Source organism: Cucurbita pepo, chromosome 11 (assembly GCF_057944985.1).
Source record: "Cucurbita pepo subsp. pepo isolate OVF chromosome 11, ASM5794498v1, whole genome shotgun sequence".
Lineage (NCBI taxonomy): Eukaryota > Viridiplantae > Streptophyta > Magnoliopsida > Cucurbitales > Cucurbitaceae > Cucurbita > Cucurbita pepo.
The window spans coordinates 2,723,044-2,748,878 of record NC_141808.1 but is presented as its reverse complement, the minus strand read 5'-3'; the positions used below and the strand labels follow the sequence as shown (position 1 = coordinate 2,748,878).

The 25,835-nt window shown below is 36.8% G+C and overlaps 4 protein-coding genes and 1 pseudogene across 6 annotated transcripts; 1 reads left to right on the top strand and 4 right to left on the bottom strand.

Moving 5' to 3' along the window:
* Positions 1–88: 88 nt before the first annotated feature.
* LOC111805755 (mitochondrial uncoupling protein 5) lies at positions 89–1,445 on the bottom strand. Its single transcript, XM_023690974.2, has one exon. The coding sequence runs from the start codon at positions 1,189–1,191 to the stop codon at positions 232–234; it is 960 nt and encodes a 319-aa protein (XP_023546742.1). The 5' UTR covers positions 1,192–1,445; the 3' UTR covers positions 89–231.
* Positions 1,446–2,417: 972 nt separating this feature from the next.
* Positions 2,418–4,385, bottom strand: LOC111805979 (Eukaryotic aspartyl protease family protein). Its single transcript, XM_023691290.2, has 2 exons — positions 3,821–4,385; positions 2,418–3,473 (listed from the first exon to the last, which is right to left on the bottom strand). The coding sequence occupies exons 1-2, from the start codon at positions 4,286–4,288 to the stop codon at positions 2,628–2,630; spliced, it is 1,314 nt and encodes a 437-aa protein (XP_023547058.1). The 5' UTR covers positions 4,289–4,385; the 3' UTR covers positions 2,418–2,627.
* A 2,305-nt stretch (positions 4,386–6,690) lies between these two features.
* LOC111806105 (Adenine nucleotide alpha hydrolases-like superfamily protein) lies at positions 6,691–9,893 on the bottom strand. 3 transcript variants are annotated; one of them, XM_023691462.2, is made up of 5 exons: positions 9,581–9,891; positions 9,394–9,497; positions 8,704–8,822; positions 7,676–7,778; positions 6,691–7,209 (listed from the first exon to the last, which is right to left on the bottom strand). In XM_023691462.2, the coding sequence occupies exons 1-4, from the start codon at positions 9,783–9,785 to the stop codon at positions 7,685–7,687; spliced, it is 522 nt and encodes a 173-aa protein (XP_023547230.1). In that variant the 5' UTR covers positions 9,786–9,891; the 3' UTR covers positions 6,691–7,209; positions 7,676–7,684. The 3 variants fall into 3 exon arrangements, with proteins under 3 accessions (XP_023547230.1, XP_023547229.1, XP_086984216.1); XM_023691461.2 differs by having other exon boundaries at positions 6,691–7,216; positions 9,581–9,889; XM_087128090.1 differs by lacking the exon at positions 6,691–7,209 and having other exon boundaries at positions 7,687–7,824; positions 9,581–9,893.
* A 2,384-nt stretch (positions 9,894–12,277) lies between these two features.
* On the top strand, positions 12,278–19,745 carry LOC111805336 (ubiquitin carboxyl-terminal hydrolase 16). Its single transcript, XM_023690368.2, has 11 exons — positions 12,278–12,976; positions 14,346–15,801; positions 15,877–15,965; positions 16,256–16,341; positions 16,453–16,615; positions 16,724–16,844; positions 17,313–17,470; positions 17,556–17,640; positions 17,738–17,950; positions 18,769–18,830; positions 18,913–19,745. The coding sequence occupies exons 1-11, from the start codon at positions 12,696–12,698 to the stop codon at positions 19,547–19,549; spliced, it is 3,351 nt and encodes a 1,116-aa protein (XP_023546136.2). The 5' UTR covers positions 12,278–12,695; the 3' UTR covers positions 19,550–19,745.
* A 4,414-nt stretch (positions 19,746–24,159) lies between these two features.
* On the bottom strand, positions 24,160–25,396 carry LOC111805813 (AT-hook motif nuclear-localized protein 17 pseudogene; annotated as a pseudogene).
* Between the last annotated feature and the right edge of the window lie 439 nt (positions 25,397–25,835).

Sequence of the window (25,835 nt, the reverse complement as noted above, 5' to 3'; positions counted from 1 at the left end):
TAGATCGATATGAACATCATGAGCTCTTCTCGATTCCTTATTCGACCACAATGTTTCAATAAATAAATTATACATGATGACTAATTAATTTCATAAATTATTGCTTTCTCATAATTTTTCAATATTTATTTTAGCCATTTTTAATTCCTTTTAACGCAAAGAATTTCTAAAATTGAATGGAAAAGAATTATGGGAACATTCCCAGAAATCGGGTCATCGTCACCCGTCAAATCAAAACTGGTTGAAAATCTTCCTAACTTGTTCGAGTGTGACAAACAAGACTACAGTGAAAGGTCCCTGCCGTGAAATCGTCGGAATAAATCCTTTGTAAAGCGCCATTGCCCCTTCCGCCTTCACCGTCTTCATCGCACAGTCCAACGCCCCCTTGTACGGCGGAGCCGCCCCGCCCTCCACTTTCATATTCATAACTCTCGTCTTTATCACATCCACCGGATTCGACGCCACCGCCGCCACGAATCCCGCCGCGAAACTCGCCGTCACGTGGGTCCCCAATCCGTCCTTCATCACACCCTTTTTCAGTATCGTCTCTTTGATTTCATCGTACGATGCCAACTGCGCCGCCGTCACGATCATAGCCCGGTTCACCGTAAGCGACGACCCGCGCCACAGGCTACTAATCCCTTCCTGCTTTGACATTCTTGTGATGGCGTCCACCACGCCGGCGTAATTCCGCCGCTGACCCAACGGAAGCCTGCCATCGGCCTGCATTCTCACCATTGCGACATCCGCCGGGTTCCCCACCGCCGCACCAATTCCACCGGCAATAAGCCCCGCCGTGATTTTCCGGGTCAAAGACATGTTACCAGAATTCGGGTCGGACCATTTAGTTTTAAGAACGTCGTAGAGACCCATCCGAGTGGTGGAGTAAAGAGTCTGACGGAGAACGGTGGCGGAGACGCCAGAAAACAGAGCAGCAACACCTTCGGACTGGACAATCCGTACTCCAACCGATATGGGTCCCGCACGCGGTGGTTGAGGCGGAGGAATATGGAAAGATTCCGGTGCGACAACGGAAGAAGACCCATTGAAAGCTAAGGCGGGGCGGAGATTTGGAAGCGCCGGTTTCTCGCCGTCCAATTGCATCCGAACTTTAATGAGATCAAGAGGGTGAGTGGAGCATCCAGCAACAATGGAGGCGATTCCTCCTTCGGCGAATCCCTTCAAACCCATTTCCGATTGAACCAGAGATTGAGAAAGGAAGAGAAGGGTATGGAGAACGGAGAAGAATTAGGCAGTGAAATTGGACGGCGCAGTAATGGGTGAAGTGAAGAAGATGGGTTTATAGAAAGAGGAAGAAGGTGGGGATCGCAGAAGCTTACATTAACGCGTGAGGACTGAGGCGTTGAAGAACAGAGCGCTGCGGCGGCGGTGGGTCTAACGAAGAAACAGATGCCCTAATGCGACTGCGACTCCCTTTCTTTGACTTAAGAGGGGTGGGATCGAAAGTGTGAAGATTTTCAAACATTTGAATAGGAAAGAAAAAGATAAATCAAATATACAATTAACTAAATCTTAAGAATAAAATAAAATATACCGTTAATAACTAACCCCTAAAAATAAAAAATGAAATATTATTATGAATATCTAAAATATATTCTATAACTAATTATTATAATATATTCTCTAAATATTGTATCTTAATTATAGTATGTTAAAAAGGATCATAAGCCCGTAATGGAAAGGTGAGCATCTCCATTGGAATGCTATTTGCTTGAGGAGCCTATCCATGTCTGCTTATCCAGACCAAACAATAACCTTTGGTCCTTCGAGCTGAAGCTTAATGTGGGAACCGAGGGTATGGGTTCAAGGTTGCTCCACTTATTGGAAATGAGATTTGGCACATGACAAAATGGAAAATATGAATGCTCAAAAAATTTGGTGTCAATTGGACATTGGATAGACGCTGCATGACACCGTATGACCATTCGCCAAAATCACGTCTATGCATGTTGAAAATTGCTCAAAATATACTATAGGGGAGGCATGATGTTAGCTCTACACCATCCTTGGGCCCTATGACACATACGTGTGTTACAGCATGAGCAAGTATGTCAAGACAAGTGTCTTAGGTAACTTCCTTTGAAATGGGTTTTTCAAGGACAGTATCGGGTGGCACACTCGTGTTGGAGGTTAATATATGCACCCGCTATCTAGTACGCCCCACTAATGGCATATAAGACATTGGGCCAAGCCCATTAAAATATATACTAAAAGCCACTATCTTGAAAAACAACTTTAATCCAAATGTGGACCTTGGGCCCAAAATGACATTGGGCCAAGCCCATTAAAATATATACTAAAAGCCACTATCGTTAAAAACCACTTTAATCCAAATGTGGACCTTGGGCCCAAACTGATATTGGGCCAGGGCCATTAAAATGGATACTAAAAGCCACTATCTTTAAAAACCACTTTACTCCAAATGTGGACCTTGGGCCCAAAATGACATTGGGCCAAGCCCATTAAAATGGATACTAAAAGCCACTATCTTTAAAACCCACTTTTAACCATACATTGGAATGGACATTAAATTAAAAGAAACGATACATTTTCCAAATTATTCATAGCTAAATCCAAATTGTTGGCCGCCATTGTTAGTGATTGAGCTAATTACAGAGCTCACGAGCAATCCCCAGCTTAGAATTTGCAATATCAAACAAAATCCGATGATTTTGTTGCTGCAAATTGGCGATCACATTCAACACAGAGTTCACATTGTTGGGCGCCGCCGCCATCGCCAAACACGCCAACGAACCGGCGCTGCTGTGAATCAAACTGTTCTCCATCGGCAATTTCAAGTCCAATCCACTCAAATGGAACGTAATGCCGGGCGCCGCCATTTCATTGCTTGTTGTAAAACACGTGTCGAAAGCTCCCAATGGCGAAAACGAACCGCCCACTTGCTTTCTAAATTCGTCTCGAACCGCTGTGTAGACCGGGTATACGAACCGGGTTATTACTGTCCCCGAGTCGATGATGGTTCCCGCGCCGGTGTTCGGGTCGAACGCGAGAGTCTCTGGTGGAATTGGGACGAGAACCCGGCCGACGCTTATGCCTGTTAGGTTGACGTAGTAGAGAGACGGTCTGTGCGGGTTCTTAAGGAGTGGGGTGGTTCGGATTGACTTAGGTTGGCCGACCGGGCCGAGTTTTAGTGAACCGGAGAAGTAGTAGGATTTGAAACTCGGGAGACAGTACGAGAATAAACCGGAGTAGAGTGAAGTGGATTGTGAGATGAGTGAGAGGGGACCACGGCCAAGACCCAATAGGCCTTGCGGCGGAATGGAGCTGCCGGAGGCGGAGCTGATGCAACCAAATGAGAAATTTGGAATGACGTCGGTTCCCAAGTGGAGAGTGTCTTGAACCAGGGTGGCGGAAAACGATGAGTCGCCGCCGTATGTTTGGTTGAATAAGCAATCGACGCTACCGGTTGTCGGACAAGAAAGACCCCGAGCCTGAAGAAAATTAACAAATAAATTTAATTCACAATAATTAATTATGATTACAAATAAATATTTAAATATTTATAATTTATTTGATGATTAAAAATAGCAAATTTTATGTGGTTTTATCAAATATACCAAAATAATTTAAATTCGAGTTAATATTAATAAGTAATATATCTAATTTTATGTTTTTTAAATAATTATTTAAATTGAGATTCAATTAATTAATTTATAAATTCTAAACACTAAAATTGCTATTTTGAAAATTAAACGACAGATTTTTTTTTTTTTTTTTTAAGATAAATAATAATTATAATAAATGTAAATTAAATAATTTGAGTAGCGATTCAACAAACCTGGCTACATTGCGGTTTGGAGCAATCCAAAGTGGCAAAAGTGGAGGAATTTTTAGACAAGAAAGTGGTGGCGGAGCAGCCGGAGCAGCCGGAGCACGGTGCCCAGGCGGCGTCGCTACTGGTGTCAAGAACCATGTACATAGCTTGACCCGGAGTACCCAATTGAACTCTCACCACATAATTCCCAATATTGAGAGCATGTTGCCCGGAGGCGATCGGCGCCGCCACCGTCTTCTGGGCGGCGAGGCTCGACAAGTACTTAATTCGGGCTGGATCTTTCGAAGCCATATCAATCACCGTGTTCACCCAAGATTCTGACTTCGGCGCCGTGAACGGCGAGCATTTTCCGTAGATGGGGATGACGGAGAGATCACCGGAGCCGTCCGATCCGGCGGCGCAGAGATCGGAAGCGTTGGAGTTTAGTGCCAGAAGGGCTAAAAAGAAGAAGAAGACAAATTTGACGGCCATGACTCGGACTCAACTCGGTGGCCGGAGTTGAGAGAGACGGCGGTGGAAGAAGTGGAAATGAAAAAAATTGATGGTTACCGGTTACCGGAGTTTTGCATGGGGGTGTGGTAGATTTATAACAAAATTGTGTTGCGAAATTACGAAAATGGGCATATAATTATTTAGCTGACGTAATGGTAGCGCTTATCCATGCACGTGAGATTTGAGATATAAATATCTATATTTTCCATTATTTTTTTTATTTCAAATATATATTTAAAAATTTTAATAAAAATTTGTATATATTTTTTAAATTTTAAAAATAAAATTTATTACACATATTATATCTTAAGCAAATAAAATTTTGTTTTAATTATATTTAAAAAAACAAATTTATTTTTCTTTTCGTGTAATTTTGAATAATACTTTGGGATCATGAAAGAAAATTACTTAAATATTAACGATCGGTAATTAAAAATAAACGAATTATTGAATATTTATCTTCTGCCCCCTAATAAATGGTAATATCAAAAAAAGGCACTTTGCGGTGGGAAAGAGACGGTAATTATGGCGAAGTAGCGGCCCCTCTAAATAATTTAGGTGTCCTAAAAAGTGCTAAAAAGTAAATAATAAAAGTTCGTTTTCAGACGGAATCCAAGGACAAAACGGGGAGTTTTACTGTTGTAACTCAAGAAAGGGCCAAATTGGTCCAAAGGAATCTATCTGACACTCTGATTAAATACACAAAAACACCCTCTGGTTCACACAAAACCACGAAAATGCCACTGTGAGTAAAGAATCTTAATAAAAAAAAATTCGAATTTTAACCCTAAATTTATTGATTTAAATTATTGTTTTTCGCCTAATGTTAAATTGACTGCACAAATTAATTATTGACTAATCTTTTATTTAATTTCACATCATATATGATTCACTCCTGAAACTACGAGTCTTCACAATAGTATGATATTGTGTATTTTAAATATAGGCCCTTAAAATATCTCGAGATAGTGTTTGTTACCTATTAAAATTATTACAAGTGGATTATTATTATTATTATTATTTTATTTTGTCGGAAAAGAATATGATCTCGTGAACTATGGAGTAGAAGAAAGTGAAGGAGGACAGTGAGGATATTTTTGTCCGTACGCAAGCACGGGACCCACGGGACCTGGTCGGTCACGGGCTTACAAATTGTTTTGTTATTGGGCCAGGCCCACCATAAGTCCAGCTGTTTCCATCAAGCTACAGAAAATTAAAAAGGGAAAAACAAAGCTATGGAGCCCATTGTCGCTTGTAATGTAGCAATTATATCCCGAAATTACTAAAATATCCTCCCTTAATATCAGGGTTTTTTTTTTTTTTTTTTTTTTCACCTCCATTAAATATTAGTTTTTTTTTTTTAATTTCACGTATTAGATTCTTAAATTATAAGCATGGGATCCATCAATTTGTCGTTTGGCTATGGTTTTCAGAGTATTAGAAAAAGATAATAAATTAACGAAATTAAAATAAAAAATAATGGGTTTAAAATAGTAATCTGAAATTTGTGAATAATAAAATAATTTTGCTAATTCCAACAACATATTGTAATAATATCCTGAGAGAAGCGGGAGGGAGAGGTGGAAGAAGACAGCCGCAAAGACAGAGGAGGGCGCTGAGGTCCACAATTATTCCACTGCTGCATGGATCACGGGAGCTCCACTGTTTATATCTCGACCCAATCATATATTTATGTGAGCAGGAATTGCCGAAGTATTTGTGCAAATTGGTAATAAAATACGATGATTATCATTTCAAAAGTTCGTTGAGGAAATTGATAATTATGGGAAAAAAAGAAGCTCATACCCTCTTCTCGTCCGTTTAAAAGTTATCCGTTCAAAATAGATACGACTATAATAACTTGATTTAAAAAATTTTTAGAAATTAAAATTTACTATTACCTTTCAATTCCCTTTAAAAATTATTTTGAGTAAAAATTCATTAAAATACTGTGTCGACCACTTAAACCAAAAATAAAAAATTTCACACCATTTCAACTTTCGATTTTCCTCAAATATTCTAACAATTATTTTAAATGCTCACATATAATATTGAACTTTTGAAAGAAAAAAGTAGAAATATTTTTCAAATGGAAGACAGTTTTGAGTATTGTGTGTTAGACACATAATGATATTATCCACTTTGAGCATAAGCTCTCAAAGCAGAGCATAAGCTAAAGCAGAGCATAAGCTCTCATGGCTTTGCTTTGAGTTCTCCAAAAGGCTTCATACCAATAGTGGAGAAAGTATTCTTTGTTTATAAACCCATGATCATTCCCTAAATTAGGGGACGTATGACTTTCCTAACGACTCAATGATTATAAAATGAAAGCATTACAACCAAAATATTATAAGAAGCCAAAATATTATAAGAAGCCAAAGTACAGGACGGTGTATTTTCAATTATTATTTCATACAATCATATAATTCAGAGAAAGGGAAAGAAAAAGTCACATGCCACACAGGAGCCACGTGTCTCCCCTAAAAGGAATCACATTCACAGTCCCTTTTTGTCCAAGAGTCGAGGCACAATAATTTCACAACAAATATCTGTAACAGAAAAAAAGGTTCAACCCAGCTTTTTGACATGCAGGGACAAAATAGAAAGAATAATACACAATTTTACTCAGACAGGACAATTTTCAGTAGCAAAGCCATGGAAGATGGTCAGCTGGACAAGGATTTGTCTGTAAACAATGGGGGCAACAGGTGATGTCGCCAAGCCTATGAAATACAGAAACAGAGGAACTTCCTGTTTACTGTTTTGGAAACTTGCCTATGGCTCGCACAATACAAAATAGCAGAACGGGAAGCAGAAAAGCAATCCAATTGATGAATAATACGTGTCACGAGCATCGGCATTCATAAGACGATAACGGGCACACATAACGAAAGAGAAACCTGCAATCTAAGTGAAATATATAATGATTAGTTATATTTATATTAGCATTGCTGCAAACAAGAATCAAACTTGAGAAGGGGGTTGGGGAGAATTAAAGGTGAATTAAATCTGGATCTATCTAGTTGAATAAGGAGATATAACATATTTGTTCATATCTTATCTCTTTTACTCAACTCTTGATTGACTCTTCAAATAATATTCAGTGCTGAAGAAATTTACAAAATTCCTTCACAGAAAGGACAAATTGAATCGTGGTGAACATTTACTTCGTTTCATTTTCAAGGTGAGATGGTGAGATATGAGAACAATGGTGACTCAATTATGTATATGAGCAATCTCAATTAACATAAAAGTGCCAGGAGATATGTACGACGACATAAAAGCAGTAAACGAACCAGAGAAAATCGGAAATCATTTAGGCTAACACATAAAAAAGTCCTCGAATGAATGAAGAGTTGGGTGTACCTATTAAGCTCAAGACGAACTGCCCCTTTTCTTGTCCTTGACTATGATGACTGGGCATTCTACATGATTGGTGCAATAGTTGCTGACACTTCCCAAGAACATCCTGCATGAAGCAGTATGATCACAAAGGCATGTCAACAATCTCTTCACTTCAGCAGTCGATCGAAGTTATTTTCCAACAAAATGCAAGGAATTATATCAACAGTAGAGGTCCAGAATATGATAACACAAAACAATGGTGAAGTAATAAAACATAAAACATAAAACAAGATGGTCATGATAGCAAAATGAGACTGCCGGTGTGCTGTATTAGGAATCACGAACCTCCACAATGGTATGATATTGTCCACTTTTGGTTTCCCCAAAAGGCCTCGTACCAATGGAATTGTTAATGGAGTAGTTACTACGGTCCCCAATTTTGTAATAGGACAGGTGACCTTATAAGGTATCTCCCTTATAATTCATGATATTAAGGGCAGGAAGAACCATCACAAGGGCAGACTCACCCTCCTCACACTACTCCTATTACAAAATAAAACCACCTTCAAAGCAAGAGAGCGGTTAAGGAAAAGGTGTTCCATGGATTCTTCATCTTTCAGGCATAAGGCACACACCAAAGTGGAGCGAGACATAGTCGTGAGCTTACATTGTAGCCTTTCATGAGTATTCAAATTTTTAAAGGAAATGCTTCACAAAAAAGCTTTAATCTTGTTTGGAACATTGAATTCCCAAATAACATCGATCAAGGGAGATTTGAGCTTTAAGCTAGTTTCTGTTAATTTGATAAGGACTGGAATACTTGGAATACGCAAGCAGATGATTCGATCAATTTTTTGACGCATCAGATTTTAATAGTTAGCAATACAGTACAGTCTCTAACAGAGGCTATTTTCTAAATGGTGTCACATCGCCACAAAATCTACATGCTAGCATTATTCATACCAAGAAGCAACAGCTACTATTTGATTATGGTGTGGCTTGCAGAAAAATAGCTATAGACATTAGCTAAGACTATTATGTAACCATACCTTTTGATGGGGCCAAAAGCACGGGACCCCATAACTAGCAAATCAGCATGCAAATTCTCAGCCGCTTCACAGATCTTTTCCTTTGGATCTCCAATTACCACTTTAGTTTCCACGTTCACCTAAAAATCGCATAATGAGTTTGCTGCAACCATTAGTTCAACTGGAGAAAATGCCTCGCTGACTTGAAATTGATACCCCAGATACATTAAGGAAACTAAAAGCACTCGACAAGCAAGAATACACCATATATACAAATTGTTGAAGCAAATTATGGAGTAATTTCATTAGTTTCGGGATAAAAGAATAAATGAAACGACAAAAAGTGAAAGAGATCTGAAGATTTCACTGAGATTGTTCTCCTTAAATCTAAATTGACGGTATACCGTACACCACCACACTAACAAATCATACTATTTTCTGAAAATTAAGCCCGTTTGACAACAAACATTTGCAGGTGGAAGTAGTATTTATATGCTTGAGTTTCAAAAACCAAAAACCAAATGGTTAAAGGGAGCTAACGATTCAAATCCACTAATAACTAATTGACCAGTTAAATTCTATTAAGAAGTTTGCAATCCGAAGTAAAATATCTATGCTAACTCGCAGAGTCGCAATTAGCAGGAATAACCGAGTTAAAAGAGCACAATGAAAATGAATTTAGGTGAAAGGTTCTAAATAGCGGAGCCTAACTTTGTACTCGGAGCAAATCCGTGAAGCATGATCCAATATCGCAGCTGTAATCCGCCTCTGATGCGACTCAATCGCTGCCGTGAAAGCAGGAACCTCCAGATCGCCTACATCAAATTAAAACATTAAACTTAGACAACTCCCAACAACAACTCAGAAATGAGCGTGAGAAAATAGTAAAGGACTCAACTAGGGCCACCAAAGGGGATTGGACCAGGACTGAGACCGGCGGCGATTGTAGGAGGAGGTTGAACATGCAACACAACAAAAGTGCCGTCAGTGGAGTCCGGCGTCGATGAACGGAGCTTGAGATTTTCAAACGCCCACCGTAAAGCGCCCATGCTCTCCTCGCTGCCGTCGACGGCCACGATCACGCATCGAAGATCGGCAGACATGGTTCACAACTCCGCTGATGATTTACCGTTGCGATTCTCAACCTCTTTAGTGTTTACGGTCGCTGACTTCCAGTTGCAGCCGCGGGAAGGTTCTCGAGCACAACGTGACGACCCTTAAGCGCGCCAATAGCCGTTTACAGACTTACACGCCACGTAAGCGTTATTGGGCTTCGGCCCAACAAAATATAGTGGGCCTAACTCCAATCACAAGGCCCAAACTTCCGTACATATCCTTGGAGAAAGTTTGTCATATTTGTTATACATTCTTCCATTTTTAAATTTGTTATAATTTCCTCTCGAAAAACTATTTATATATATTTTTAAAAAATTCAATAAATTAATAAAAATACCTATTTAAAAAAAATACTAATAATTTTTATTTAAATATATATATTTTTTAATTTTTTTAATTTATTAATAAAATATAAATTTTATGGACATCTTTTTATTAATTTACCCCAAACAAAAACATATACTTAAAAAACGCAAAAAGTGTGACAGGAAAATGACGTCACCGACATTCGATTGTTTGAGGTTTTATTTATTAATTATTATTATTTTGGACTGCACGTGACGTTTGCAGCCGTCCCTACGATTTGATTCGTGCCATTTTAAAATACTAATAATTTAATATAAAATTTGTATTTTTCATGCTTAAATTCAAATATTTCTCTAAAATAAGCGAAAATTATAATATGAAAATGAAAATAAAATAAAATAACGATAACAAATAAATTTTAAAATATATTTTTATTAATATAGACACGTGTTTGTCAAAGGACCTACGTTGTATGTATTGAAGCACGCTGCATGAAACATGTGCGAGACACGTAAGCGTGACACAGTCCAAGACTAAAACAACATAAATAAATAATTTATTGTAATATTTTAATTTGAAATTTATAATAAAACAAATATAAGACAGGAAATAATAGGTTAATCAAATAATTTATGTTGACAAAAACATTTTAAAATCAAGAGAATATTAATTAAAAAAATATTGACGTTAACAATTAGATTAATAATAGAAATAGCTTTTGGATACCGTCAAGAGCTACAAATAGAAAATGGTCCCTCTTTTAGCTTTATAGGTCTTTCCATACATGGGAATGGCTACTAATTAAATGGTACTTGTGTCAATTTACGCTCATTGGTCGAGAGCATATTTATTCGAGATGTATATATATATATATATATATATATTTTTTTTTTTTTTTTTTTGTTAAGTCGGTAAATTTTTAATGTTCCGAATTTGACTCTGATACAATTTGTCACAGTCGTACATTGATGGCAGCAAACTTGCGATTTTGCGGCACTCACTACCCAGCAACAAGTGAGTTAAACCTATTCGTTCTTGCGTCGCCTACGGCTAAGCGACGTATGCTCGAGCCTCTGACCCCGATTCAAGAAAAAAGTTATAGAAAACGGGAGAAAAGAGATTTAAAAATAGAGTTTTGAAAGCAATATTTGAAAACTTGGAAATGATGTTATATGAGAATGTAAGCAAAAAGGCAACATCAATGGTGACAAGATTCTTTAATCATATAATAAGCCAATTCATATATTTTTTTACGCATTTATTTATAAATTTTAGTAATGTAGTAGGTTCAGGGTTTAGTGATACAACCTAACTCAACTCTCTATTTTTAAGTGGACTATTACGTTATTATTTTTTTAAAATTATTATTATATATATATATATATATATATATATATATATATATATATATTACGCATTTATTTATAAATTTTAGTAATTTAGTAGGTTTAGGGTTTAGAGTTTCATGATTCAACCTAACTCAACTCTCTGCTTTTGAGTTAGCTGTGGGATCGTTAATTTGTTAAAATTATTTTAAAAAAATATACTTATACACGGTACAAATTACATTAATAATAAAAAAACTATATAATTTAAATATTAAACTTTTAGAAGTCAGACATATTACTAACATATGGTTACAGACGTTAATTATTATTAATATTTTTAAAAGCAGAATTTGGTTATAATCCAATTTTCAATAAAAAAAAATATATAAATTCACACACGGAATTTTTTTTTTTTTTCAATTTTCTAAAAATTCAATCCAAATAAAAAATAAATAAAAAATCCAATCGCTGAACCGTACGAAATGAAAAGAAGATAACCGGTTAGTATCATGGACAACAAACCGAACCGGATGGGGTGTTACAGTGGGCCGCTTTTGAGATGGGCCCAGCCATATATTCGGAGGCAAGGAATTCGCGGTTTCCAACGACACTAAACCGGAGAAAAATACAAATACCTTACCCCCGACCGCCAATTTTCTTATTTGAGAATTCTCTCACTTTTAATTTATTTTTTTTCATTTAAAAAAATTAAAAACATTAAATTTACATTTATATATTCCTCAATTTTTATTGTTTTAATTTTACTTTTTCCCATAACGTAATCCACAAACTCGAATATTATTAAATAAAATAATTATTAAATATTAATTTATTTTTTTTCTCTCATTCATTGGTTTTCATCTCCCTCGCTCTGGTTTCTGACCTTTCTCTTTCCCCAAGAAAGAGACAAAGAGAGAAAAAAGCTCCATTGATCTGAGCTCTGCAACAATAAGCATTGTTTTTCTGTCCAATCCACGAGCTCGAGCTGTTTCATAAGCTCACTCCACCTTTGATTTTGCTCCAACTACGCGACATTCTTCTCTTGTTCATTTTCCCCTCTTTTCAGCCATTTCTTTTTTTGGCAATTTCTTGTTTCAAGGATTTTTGTTCTGTTCGCATGACCAAATCACTCGGCGTTACCATTGGCATCCTTGCCCTAATCTGCAAGCTAATCGAGGAATCTATGTGTTGTTACATACTTAGAAGCTTAGGTTCTAGCGGTTCTGGTGATTCTGGTGGGTGCATTTTGATTCCTCAGGATAAATGCTTTTCGCTTGGGATTTAGGGTTTCAGAGCCTTGTTCTTGCGGCGTGTTTGGTTTTTCCCGTTATTGTTCTTGTTATTCGTCACAAATGGCGGCTTGGTATGGCGAGGAAGGAAGAGATCAACTGGCTATTGGTCTTGGCGTCGGAGGAAGCTGCTAAGATTGAACATGAGGCTTCGTTTGGGTACATTCCTGCGCCGGTTTCTCTGAATCTTCACTGTGCTCTTTGTTTCAGTCCCACGACTACGCGTTGCGCTCGTTGTAAAGCAGTTCGATACTGGTACTCCGATCTTAGATTCTTTGTGGGATGTTTTTTTGAAGTTAATGATTTGATGTTTCGGCTTTGTAAATGGCGTTTAATGTCGTGTGATTGTTTTCCACTTTTCTTTTATTGTTGGGAGGTTCTTTTCCTTTTCCTTTTTTTTTTTTTTTTTTGGTTTGATCTTTTTCCCCTTTTCTTGATTTGGGATTTTATGGGAAATCCGGGGAATTGTGTTTTTGATCCTTGTGTCTACATTTTCTGACTACTAAATCTGTTATTCCATTCCTTTCTTCCAAGTAAAGACAGTCTTAACTGCATAACACTTTCAAATTCTATCACTTTTGGGACAAGGAGATTGGAGTCCATGGCATAGCTATGGCATAATCAGACTATAACAGTCACCAAAAAGGCTGATATTTATTGTTCTTCAAGTTAGCAACTAATTTATCAGCTCTTTTGCAATAATGTATCAGTTGAAAGTGTTAGATGAAAGTCCCACGTCGGCTAATTTAGGGAATGATCATGGGTTTATAATCAAGGAATACTATCTCCATTGGTATGAGGCCTTTTGGGGAAACCCAAAGCAAAACCATGAGAGCTTATGCTCAAAGTGGACAATATCATACCATTGTGGAGAGTCGTGTTCATCTAACAGAAAGTTGTCAACCGCCAGAAAAATCTGAATAAGGGTAAAAGGTCTAAGTACGTATTCGATATATGAAATCCCATCTAGGTGTTAGCTTAGGTGTTAGCTTAGGGGTTAGAGGAGGTGCGTTCGAGCAAACTCGAATCCCTCTTTATACTTGACTGAACCCAGGGAATTGTGAAGTTCACTGACGATACTTAACTTGAACATTTATTGAGAGTTGAGAAATCCCTTTGTACTTTTTTGACAATGCTTGAACCTTCCCCGGATGTATGTTTGTTGATGGGATTGTGGAGTATCTCCTGTAATGAAGAATTGTCAATTGGTTAGAAGAGGTAATGACACGTACTCTCATTACAGGGAGGACGAATACGATTCTTCTTACTTCTCTTGGATGGATTGGAAAATCGACATTTCTCATTACTTCCATATTATTAAGCATAAAACAGCATGCTTGGTCTTTTTAGGATCATATGATCAAAACCAGAGCTTTCTGATAGTGCATGTATGCACATTTTTGGATCCAGTATCTCTAATCTGGATAATTCTTATTCCTCATTCACATTGCAGGCTGTAAGTGTGTACTCACAATCCAATAGTCTCAAGCATGCTTACTGAACGTTAGCTTTTGTGTTTTGTATTTTGCTAGATAATTGCACTAACACGTTTGATAAAGATTATTCCATTCATGCTGATACTTCCTTCAATGATTCCTTTTTTTGTTGCCGTTTTGACCTTCAGTTCTGGTCATTGTCAAATTATTCACTGGCGTCAAGGTCATAAAGACGAATGCCACCCACCGAAAACGTCCGATTGGTCTTCGGAGAAGAAAAAGGATTCCGAGGACAAGTTAGCAGTCCAATCCCACTCTGGAAGCCGTGGCAAAAAAATTGATACTGACAATGGTCAACATGTAGAACCAGATAAGATCTTGAATGATAAACTTACACCACCAGACTCTGGCTACTCTAGTCATAGTCCAAGTCAAAAGGATGTTAGTGTGAAGTTGCATGCAGATGAGGAGGAAAATTCAACTTCAGAATTACCAGATACTAATTTATATGAATTCCATTCTTCTACATTAAACACTGAATCATCTGATGATGTGTTTGTGAGTGAGAATGAGAGCGTGTCCAGTTCCCCACGATCTGATGGATATTCGTCTGCTCAAAATTCCTTTGCCAAGGATAATTCTACATCCAGAGTATCAATTGTTGGCCCAAACAAGCCATTATCTCCCAACTATGCTCACTTTGTAAACTCTGTAGATAAATTTGCTAAACTGAAAACTGAAAGTCAGCCCGTAGTCACTGGGATTGGAACAGATTATGATACCCCTTCAAGGGCTGCTAAAGTTAGAGGTATAGGTGGGAGCTGTGAAGCTGCTTCTTCCAATTTTCAATATACTAATGGAAATTCTACTGGGGCGAAATGTGATTTTCATGAAGACTCTGTCCCATCTAGTATTAATGGTGCCAACAGCAGAAACGATTCAGGAAATCATTCGTTACTGCGTTTTTCATTCAGCTTATCTGGAGGTACTTCTCAGTCCAAAGCACAAGTAGCTCAAGTAGCTCAAGTAGCTCAAGTAAATGAAAATGTAGCCGATGGTAATCTTCCTCCTACTTTGGGGATTAGCAAAACTAGTGAAAATACTTTGCTAACAGATATCAAGGCAGAATCTTTAAAGGTTAGACATTCCCCATCAAGCTGCAAAGGCTCTCAAGATATAGATAACACTGCTAAGAAATTGTCAGATCGACCTGTAGTTAGCTCCATGTTATCTTCTTCCACTTGTATCAATCCGTTTCCTGTTGCTTCTAAATCTGAATCAAGTAATGTTCGTGATTCAAATACTAGTATGTCAGTACCCTTGAAGTCTGAAAGGTCGGGCCCTGTTTTCATCGAGCCAGGTGACGCACCGAGTATTTCAAAGCATTGTGGCCATGGATATTTAGTGGATGATTCAAGTGTTCATTTGCCTTCAAGTATTGGAAGGGACCCAGTTCCTCCAATTCATTCTAGAAAAATTGGTGCCATACAAGTTGGTGCTGGCATTTCCTCTCTGGATGTGAACTTATTGTCAAAGCCAGTTTATGGCTTCAGACCTTTTGCTCCCAATGAGCTTAGAAAATCTAATTCGGTTCGTGGTTATGTAGCTAATGGCAATGGGAATACTGGAAAACACAATAACAAGGTCGTTTACTTGTTTATTTCGTCCGAATGTAATTTGGTTTGGTTGGCAATTTGATTAATAGTTGTCTTTATACAGGGAGACTTTCCATATGAGCTTTTTATCAACCTATATAATTGGAATAAAGTGGAGCTCCAACCATCTGGCCTTGTCAACTGCGGGAACAGGTTGTTATAGTTACTATGTTGTTTTTAAAAAAATCGAAAAGTATTATAGTAAGGTCGCAAGTATGAGGTGTATTCTACGTCTTCTCCGTTCATTACAGAGATTTAAGCGGTCTAATTTAGCCCCTGCTGCTTAAAGCTGAATATTCAAAATGTATGTGCAATTTTACAGAAATTTATAGATTTTTTATATGAAACAATTAGTATTGTCATTACATTTTTTTTAATTCTTTAGTGGTGCAGTTTATCTCAATGCTTTTAATACAAGTAACTCTTATTCTTACGTTATGCAGCTGTTATGCAAATGTAGTACTCCAGTGTTTGACATTCACTCCTCCTTTGACAGCCTATTTTCTTCAGGGGCTGCATTCTAAAGCATGTATACAGGATGCTACATTTTATCTCTTTGTATTAAGTTCTACTTTATAACAATAGCTTTAAATTTCTATTGGCTTAACGTATTGTTTTTGCTTTTGTTTTTGCATATTAGGTGCCAAGGAGAGATGGTGTTTTACCTGTGAGTTTGAAAGTCTAGTACTTGAGGCAAAAGAAGGCAAATCTCCACTATCTCCTCTCAGAATAATTTCTCGACTGAAAAAAATTGGAAGTCAACTTGTCAACGGAAAAGAGGAGGATGCGCACGAGTTTTTGAGGTTTTATTTCGAAAAAAATCTTGCTCGTTTCCAATCTTTATTTCTTCCACATTTATTGCTACTTTTCAAAGAACTATGCACCAGTAGATTAATGAGTTAGTTTGGCAGGTGTGCTATTGACACAATGCAATCTATTTGCTTTATGGAAGCTCAAGCAGGTCGATCAGGCCCCATGGAAGAAGAAACAACTCTAATCGACCTTACATTTGGAGGTTATCTTCTATCAAAGGTAGTCCGATGTCTTATCAGCTAAGGATATTCAGAATATCAGTTACCCAAAGAAATTGTCGTGCGAACCGCTATAAATCTTTAGAGTCGTGTTAGGTATCCAATTATAGAAATTATGAGAAAACAGCAAAGATTACTACTATATTGCAATATCAATGAAGAAAGTATAATATCAATAGCCTTTCCTGTTTATAACAAAGATTCTAATTTCCATTAGTATCCTTGCTACCATTGCTAATATACCCCTAATAGTACCATTACAAGTTGATCTCGTTGTGCTCATACCATTGCTTTCAATTTGATACTCACTTGCAGATCAAATGCACACACCTACCATTACAAGTTGATCTTGTTGTGCTCATACCATTGCTTTCAATTTGATACTCACTTGCAGATCAAATGCACACACCTACTATTACAAGTTGATCTTGTTGTGCTCATACCATTGCTTTCAATTTGATACTTGCAGATCAAATGCACAAGGTGTGAGAACAAATCCGAACGAATCGAAAGGATTTTAGATCTTACTGTTGAGATAAGTGGGGATATTGAAACAATCGAAGAGGCCCTTCAACAATATACAAACCCTGAGGTTTTAGACGGGGACAATAGATACCAATGTAGCAGGTTAATACATTGATTCTTTTTCTTTATATATGCTCCATCCTATTGTCTCCCTAATTATATTTATTTGTGATCTGAAATCATTCAGATGCAAATCTTACGTGAAAGCGAAGAAAAGGCTATCAATATTGGAGGCTCCCAACATCCTGACCATAGCATTAAAACGATTCCAGGTTTCCCTTCAACTAATTGATGTTTATCATTTACATATTTAGATAAAATGCTGAGCGTTTCTTTCTCTAAGTTCTTTATTTTGTTTATCCAATTCAGTCAGGCAAATTTGGGAAGCTGAATAAGCCGGTTGTTTTTTCGGAAATCCTAGATTTGGCACCCTATATGAGTAGCAGAAGTGATAAGTCCCCTGTATACAGGCTTTACGGAGTGATTGTTCATTTGGATGTCATGAATGCCGCATTTTCTGGTCACTATGTGTGCTATATCAGGAATAATCAAAACAAGTGGTTCAAGATTGATGATAGCACGGTATGTTATCACATTCTATTACTCTATATTTTGTTCAATATGAAGGCTATCCTAGGTCGTTTTCTTTGTCAATCTTTTAACTTTCTTCTTTATTTACGCGTTTTTAATGTTCCGCTCTGCATTATTTTTACTACTCCAGCTACTATGGAAGCGTTAACCGTTTTTAGAGGTTGGGAGTGCGAATAAAGTTCATTAATACGTAGGCAGGAGACAATATTTTCATTGATATGAAGCCTTTTGGGTGAAACCTAAAGCAAAACCACAATGGTTTATGCCAAAAATGGATAATACATAACATTCTAGAGGTATGTAGAGGGTTGTTGTCCTTAACAAATGGTATAAGAACCATGTCCCGAACTTAGCGGTGCAGATAGAATCTTTGGCTGCTAAATAAAGTGAGTTATGGGCCTCATAAGAAGAGAAGAAGGGTTAGTTTAGATAAGAGTTAGATGGGTAACTGACTATTCGAGCAGAGATTCAATGGTACTTTGTTCGAGTGGAGGATTGTTGGGGGTCCGACTAAAGTCTCACATTGGCTAAGATAAGGGAAGATTGTATGGGTATTAAGTAAGAGTTGATCTAAAGATTTTTGAATGAAACCAAAAGTAAAATCATGAGCTATTTTGCTCGTTCCTAAGAACATTAAATGCTGTCTCTCTCTCAATGACAAACATAGTTCGTTCAACGCTCTGTTTTAGTAATTAGTAGTTGATCCATCTAGCAGCTTTTAGGCGAAGTTTTATCGTGTTCGAACTACATTTTACATGGCTGGATGCTATTCTCAGAGACGTGACTTTCGTTTTTCTATTGTTGGATAGGTAACAGCTATGGATCTTGAAAATGTACTAACAAGAGGGGCATACATGCTCTTTTATGCAAGGTACACTTTGGGGCTAAAACAATTTGTTCTTGGGCAATTATTGTCTGAATCCTTCATTATTTGACGACAGATAACCTTGCAGATGCTCACCTAGGGCCCCAAGGCTAATAAGAAGCAAAATTATGACTGATTCCAAAGATGGAAGCATCCCATCTTGGATCAATGGGAGGAGTAGCTCATCTAAATCAAGTCCCAACGCCACATACCCCGATTCCCGGAACCTTCATACCAAGATCAATACATCAAACGATCCTTCAAATATCAGTTCGTTTTATCGAAAATTCCACCAGCTCCAGAAGCTCATGGACGAGGACTTATCGAGCGACAATTCTTCTCTTCTCAGTAACTCTGATGAAACTTCATGCAGTACTAACAGCAGCAGTGACTCCACGAACACTGACGACTTACCAGAGTTTATTTACAGCGATTCTGGATGCAGTTGGAACGGTTTTCATAATGCTTCTGATATAGATGCATCGTTACCATCCTCGTCTTCGTCCTCCCCACTTTTGCATCCAGCTCATTCAAGCCAATGCTCACCCGTTGGTCCTAAAACAACAGAGAAACCTCGTCTCAATCTCTCGAGTAGGAAAGAATCTAACTGTTGGGAAGAAACTGTGCATTTGATGGAGGGTAAAGATGGTGTCTGGTTGCATTCTGACCGTAGCAGACAAGGTAGAAATGTAGTGAGTAATGGTAGTTGGAGAAGAGAAAGGTAAAAAAAGGTAAATATTTGATAATGAAAATGTATACTGAGCTCAGAGGTGAGTAAATAGTACTTAGGAAATGCTTAGAGAGCTGATTCTTTTTGAAAGGGTCAGCTGTTAATATTTTGTTACTCACATCTGCTATTATTATTATTATTATTATTATTCATTACGGTTAATAATAAGATCTTTTAACTTTTAGAATAAATTCCTCTTCTACAATTGGATCATAGATCTTTCGTATAATATTAGTTCTGGTTAGGAAGGGTAAAAATTATATCAAAGTTCGAGTTCGAGATGTACAATTAACTTGTGGGTCTATGAGAAATTTTTTGTTTAAGCAGGGAACGAGAGAGGAAATAGGAACATTTTTTCTCGTTAGTTGAACGGGATTAGGTATAAATAATATAGTTTTAAAAAAAAGCGTGGAGAATGCGGATATGAGAATTGAAATGGGGAAACAGGGATGTAAATGAGAAAGTTATGATCCCCATCCCGTGGACGCCTTTAGTTTAAGTCCGTTAAAGACAACAATATAAAAATTATTCCGAGCATAATTATGTAAATAAGATACTAATTACCATTTGAGTCCATGGCGCTGCCCGCCATTTTTCAGACGCGCATTTGGAAAAGAACTGAGCAAAGCAACGGCTTCTTCAGCTTGCATTAACTAATCTAATCGGTGGCTTTCTAATCCATGCCCGACAAACAAATCCCACGTCAAACATATTTTAAAAATATAAAAAGTGAGGCCGCCTCTGCCGCCGCACCGCCCGCCGCGCTGCAGATGTTGACGGATAGCAGGTGGCTCGGTCAAAGTTTTTGACTTTTTATTTTTCTTTTCACATTGTTACAAATAAATTCCACTTTAAATTATCCTCTTTCTTTGCATTCCTTTCCGTTTTAATACGATTTTCTTTAATAATATATATATACACACACGTCAGACAAACACGACCCTCTACAATGGTATGATATTGTCCACTTTCAGCATAAACTCTGGTGGCTTTGCTTTGGACTTCCCCAAAAAGCTCATACCAATGAAAAAATTATTCTTTGTTTATAAAACTCATGATCATTCCCTAAATTAGTCGATGTGCGACTTTCATCATCAACACCTATATATATACATACAAGTTAGGTTAGGAAAATATTTTGAATCGACGTGAAATTTCGGGTTGGTTAGGTTGGTGACGGGTTAGTTAAGTTGAATTGGATTGTTGGGTTCTTTTTTAAACTATTTTAAAAAAAATCATATTTATCCACCATACATGTTAAATTAATCACTAAAATATCATAATACTCGGATATCAAGCATGTACAACTCATAACGTTCACTAACATATGTCATAAAGGTAAAATATTCTTTTTTCATAATAATCTTAAAGGTCGAATAGAATTGGATTGGGTTGAATCATTTTTTTGTGTTGGACAATTTGACCGGACAAAAAAATGTCAACCCATAGAACCGACCCAAATTTTCAATCTTTTATAAATTAACTCGATCTTAAACCGAATAAATCTAACCCAATCTTTTATAGTGATCAGGTTATGGAGTCAGAGGTTATTCATATTACAATTTAAAAAATATTTAAAAATATTAGAATAAAATTAAAGCTAAAATTAAAGAAAGGCTGAAAGTATATTCATTATATTATAATAATTGTGGTTATATAAGTAATTAATATAAAAAGTTGTGGATATAATTAAAAAAAAAAAAAAAAAAAAAAAATTAATGCAAACTTGGATTAAAAGGAACATTATTAATTAAGTCAAAAATGGAAATAGAAAGCAAAAGTTGGGGGGCTTTTTAGCAAAGGACATGAAAATTGGAGGACTAAAATGCAAATTGTTATAAGTTGGGGGTGCCGACCAAGTTGAATAGGGTTTAATTTGTCCGACAAAGGAGCATCAAAAGTCAACCACAACCAACTCACTCATCATTTACCTTTTTCACCTAAATTATTTAATGTTTTAATTTAACCAAGTTAATATTAACCATTTTCTTTTTTCCTTTTTTTTTTTAAATAAATTCATATAATTTTAATTTTGGATTTAATAATATAATAAAATCAATTTTATGTCGAATAGTTTATTGACTTATTCACTTTTTAATTTGAAAATAATTCGGTGGACAACATATCAATTACCATCTTAAAAGTTGATAGTTCGATTTCTCATTTCGAAAATTGTAACCGTTTAAGCCCACTGTTGATAGATATTGTCCATATTGGCCCATTACGTATCGTTGTCAGCCTCAAGATGTTTCCACACCCTCATAATGAATATTTCGTTAAACAGTTGAACTTAAAACACGTCTACTAGAAAAAGTTTCCACACCCTTATAATAAACATTTCGTTCTCCTCTCCATCCAATGTGGGATCTCACACTCCACTCCCTTTGAGAGACCAACGTCCTAACTGGCACATTGCCCGATTTTTGGCTTTGATACCATATGTAACAGCCCAAGCCCACCGTTAGCAAAGATTGTCCATTTTAGCTCGTTACTTATCACTGTTAGTCTTACCGTTTTAAAACATGTCCACTGAGGACAAATTTCCACACTCTTATAACAAATGCTTAGTTCCTATCTCCAACCAATGTAGAATCTCACATAAACTATATAAATAATGAATTCATATGCTGGTAACATTTCATCGAACGACTAAATGGGCATATAGAGTGGCATGATTTACCGATAAAAAACCAGCTCATTGATCCTAAGAAGATTACGATAAACCCTAATATTAACCTATAAATTCAACGTTATAATTTCCATCGAGCCTCCTATTATCTATCTTATAGTATGACTATCAATACTCGATAATCGATCTAGGTTACACGATCAATTTACATACGGTTTCACGTTTCTTCCGAGCTTAGATCCTCCATCTAGATTGTTCTTGAATTATCAAGTAGGGTTCATTTTGTCATTTACTATATTGGACAAAGATTATTCTATAGAAAAGGAGATAAGAACTTGAAGTAAAAGTAGTTGCTTGAAAGGATAGGGATGGAGATAAAGATATGTGTCCCAAAACGACAACACTTTGTAATCCCAATATTTATTTATTTATTTTATTTATTTATTTTAGAAGCTTCAAGAAAAAGAAATGAAAATAATAATAATAATAATAATAATAATAATAATAATAATAATAATAATTGATATTATCCAATTGGCTTAAATGTCAAAATCATACCACTTGAAGTGTGTGCTGTTTTCTCACCCCAAATTCAATTCACTCAATCTCCCACCAAACCCTACACTTTATTTCATATTTGACTTTCACCCATTTCCAAAAATTCAATCTTTTTTTCAAAATATTATTTTTATTTCATATTTCTCCGACTTTCCGTTCTGAAAAATTATACTTCATCAACTCGAACGATAATTCAGGCTTTTCCCTTCTCGGTACAATCTCGACTATCTCCAAATATGCATACCTGCCCTGATCTAACAGTCTGAAGAAACCCATTTAACTGTTATATCTATTCGTGATTGTTTTCGTGTCAAAATACCGATGGTATAAATTTTAAGACAATATAATATTTTTATTAAAAAATAAATTTTAGTTTGGAGTAAAATATCACTTAAATTTTAAACTTAAAAAGACTAAAAAAAGGGTTTAAAGTTAAAAATAAAAATAAAAAACATATAAAAACAAAAAACAAATTAAAGACAAAGCTAAGTGGTCGACAGGGAAAATTAATAGTAAGAAAAAAGTGAAAAGGACTTATATTTATTAATAAAATATTAAATAGTGAAAATTGGAGTGCAATTAAGTAGAAAAAAAAAAGGTACTTATTTATTATTTTAAAATTGAATATTTGGTTATTACTTCATAATTATTGAATTAAATTTGGTACATTATTTATTAGTTTTATTTTTCACGTGACCCAATTTTGCTCATTCTTGTCTCTTTTTAATACTCACAAAATCCCTTTAATTAATATTGCAAAATACTTGATTCATCCAAAATTTACCTTTTTAATCATGAATTTCATCACAAACCCTATATTGGTCTATCAATTTTTTATTATTTGAAGCAAAATAAATTTTAAAAAATTTAAAAAACGATCGTTCATCACAAACTCAGCGTTGAGTGAGTCAGCCAACATGAAATTGCGTTGTTTACATCCTGACGGCGTGTGTTCAAGCCTCTGACCCAATTTAAGAGAAAAAATATTTTAGAAAACAAGGGCACAGAGACTTTTAAAAAAAAGTTTGAAAGTAGGATTGAGAGCAATGTTATAGGCTATAAGCCAGAAAGACAATGCAATGACTTTGGATAGCATATGAGTCTGGGTAGGAAGAATTGACGACTCGTCGCATTGTCGAAATATCATACACTTACGAAATATAAACGAGGAACTATATATCATGAAAACGATAAAAAAAAAAAAGTCAATGCAAGAGGTTTGACATGCAACATACATGCGGCCATGAATAACACACCTTGGACAAGGATGATCGTTGTACTCGACAACCATGTCATGTCATATTGGACAACACGTCTTGGATAAACATATATGTCATGTTGGGTTGAAAAAACATTAATTTAAATTGAATTTTTGAAGCAATTAAATGAATAAACCACAAAATAATCATGCAAAAAAATAATAATAATAATGAGTTGATTTCTTGTTCAGTTCTAAAAATTCTACAACAAACTACAAACCCTACAAATTTAACAGAAGAGTAATGGGAAATTAATGGGAAAAAGAAGAAAGTTATGGATTAGTACGGCGGCGGTGGCGGTTGCCTCGCCGTCGGCGCCCATACTACGTCGGACGGCGCGTGGCAACTCATTATAGCCATTCCGCGGGATTCCACAAGCTGCCCGCGCCCTCGACTCTGCCCGGGTCGGTGCCCGCTACTATCTCCGGCGACGGAGACATGTGGGGAGTGAACTTCGCCGCCGCCGGATTCCGAATTCTTGAGCTCATCCAGTTCGGGAAGCCGGAGGTACATCGGATTGTTGAACGACGAGGCGATGACGAAAACTGTACCGGCAGAGATTAAGGCGCCGGCAACCATGCCGCCGACGATTTGACCCTGATGTCCAGCGAGGGAGATGGTGAAACCGTTGGGGACAGGAAACGACATCGTTTCGGGAAACACGGTGGCGGAAATGGAGAGGATCTCAAAACAGCCGTGAAATGTGACGGTGGCGCTAGGGGTAGCGGAGGGTTGACGGAGAGAGACATTAGCAACGGTGCCGGAGCCGTTAAGAACACAAAGGGCCGTATTTTTCTGACGGCAAAATCGTAAAATAGCTTCAACGACGTCGTTTCCACCAGCCACTTCTAGAACGTACGGCCGCATAGTCGGTTCGGGTTCCCGGGTTATGACGAGAGGCGGTTTCGGTTTGTTTTTGGAGCCCGGTGGGCGACCCCTAGGCCGCCGGACCACCTCGATGGTGGAATCATCGGCGGCAGTGATTGGTTCCGGGAGAGGTTTGAACGGCAAAGGCATGGCGGCGGTAGGTTCATCCTCCAGTTGATGGGGCGGAGGGTGGGTAAAGTGACGACTGAGATGGAATTTGGATAACATGTCGGAAGTCTGGTTCTTGGGGTGAGCGAAATAGCCTTCAATTTCTTTTCTTCAAAATCCCCAAAAAATAAAATAAAAATAAAAAAAGAAATATTTTAATTAAATCGAAAAAAGAGAGAGGAGAGGGTGGAATGGCAAAAGAGGCAGTGGAAGGGAAGAATTGGACTTTAAATTATATCGAGAGAGAGGGGGATGGCGGCGGCGGCGGCGGCGGTGGCGCCGCTGTTTTGGAAGGTGGAGGTGGGGCCCACCGCCATCACAAAATCTTCGACTCAACAGCCTCTAAATTTTGTGGTATATAACCTAATTAAATTTCTTAAATTTATAAATTTTAATTTAAAGTTTAGCTCTAAGTTTTATAATATTTTTCATATTGGAATTTATAAAATTATATAAAACGAATATTTAAACTTTAGAGAATATAATTTATAAATTTTTATCTCTTTTGCTATTTTTCGTGTTTATCTGATAATTAAAAAACTGTCGGTCACACGGTAACCGTCCCAACCCAAAATATAAAGTAAAAAGAGGTCGAGAATTGAGATTGAAGCGAAATAAAGAAAGCACCGCCTTTCCATTTCTAGAGAGAGAAAGAGAGAGAGAAAGAGAGAGACATCCCCCATAGCCAAAAACAACAAAGGGAGGGACTACTGAATTTGACCCATGACGGAGCCTTTTCAATTACGCCTATTTTTTTTATACATTTTTATTCCAATTATTTCAATTTATCTTTTTTTTTC

What these genes read in the sequence shown, in the direction of transcription:
- LOC111805755 (XM_023690974.2), bottom strand. Translation starts at nt 1,191, where the DNA reads ATGGGTTTGAAGGGATTCGCCGAAGGAGGAATCGCCTCCATTGTTGCT.
- LOC111805979 (XM_023691290.2), bottom strand. Translation starts at nt 4,288, where the DNA reads ATGGCCGTCAAATTTGTCTTCTTCTTCTTTTTAGCCCTTCTGGCACTA. An exon ending in CCAAACCGCAATGTAGCCAG is followed by an intron (nt 3,474 to 3,820) that starts GTTTGTTGAATC and finishes AATTTTCTTCAG; the next exon opens with GCTCGGGGTCTTTCTTGTCC.
- LOC111806105 (XM_023691462.2), bottom strand. Translation starts at nt 9,785, where the DNA reads ATGTCTGCCGATCTTCGATGCGTGATCGTGGCCGTCGACGGCAGCGAG. An exon ending in AATCCCCTTTGGTGGCCCTA is followed by an intron (nt 9,498 to 9,580) that starts GTTGAGTCCTTT and finishes AATTTGATGTAG; the next exon opens with GCGATCTGGAGGTTCCTGCT. An exon ending in GCTTTTGGCCCCATCAAAAG is followed by an intron (nt 7,779 to 8,703) that starts GTATGGTTACAT and finishes TGCTTCATGCAG; the next exon opens with GATGTTCTTGGGAAGTGTCA.
- LOC111805336 (XM_023690368.2), top strand. Translation starts at nt 12,696, where the DNA reads ATGCTTTTCGCTTGGGATTTAGGGTTTCAGAGCCTTGTTCTTGCGGCG. An exon ending in TGTAAAGCAGTTCGATACTG is followed by an intron (nt 12,977 to 14,345) that starts GTACTCCGATCT and finishes TTTGACCTTCAG; the next exon opens with TTCTGGTCATTGTCAAATTA. An exon ending in GGGGCTGCATTCTAAAGCAT is followed by an intron (nt 16,342 to 16,452) that starts GTATACAGGATG and finishes TTTGCATATTAG; the next exon opens with GTGCCAAGGAGAGATGGTGT.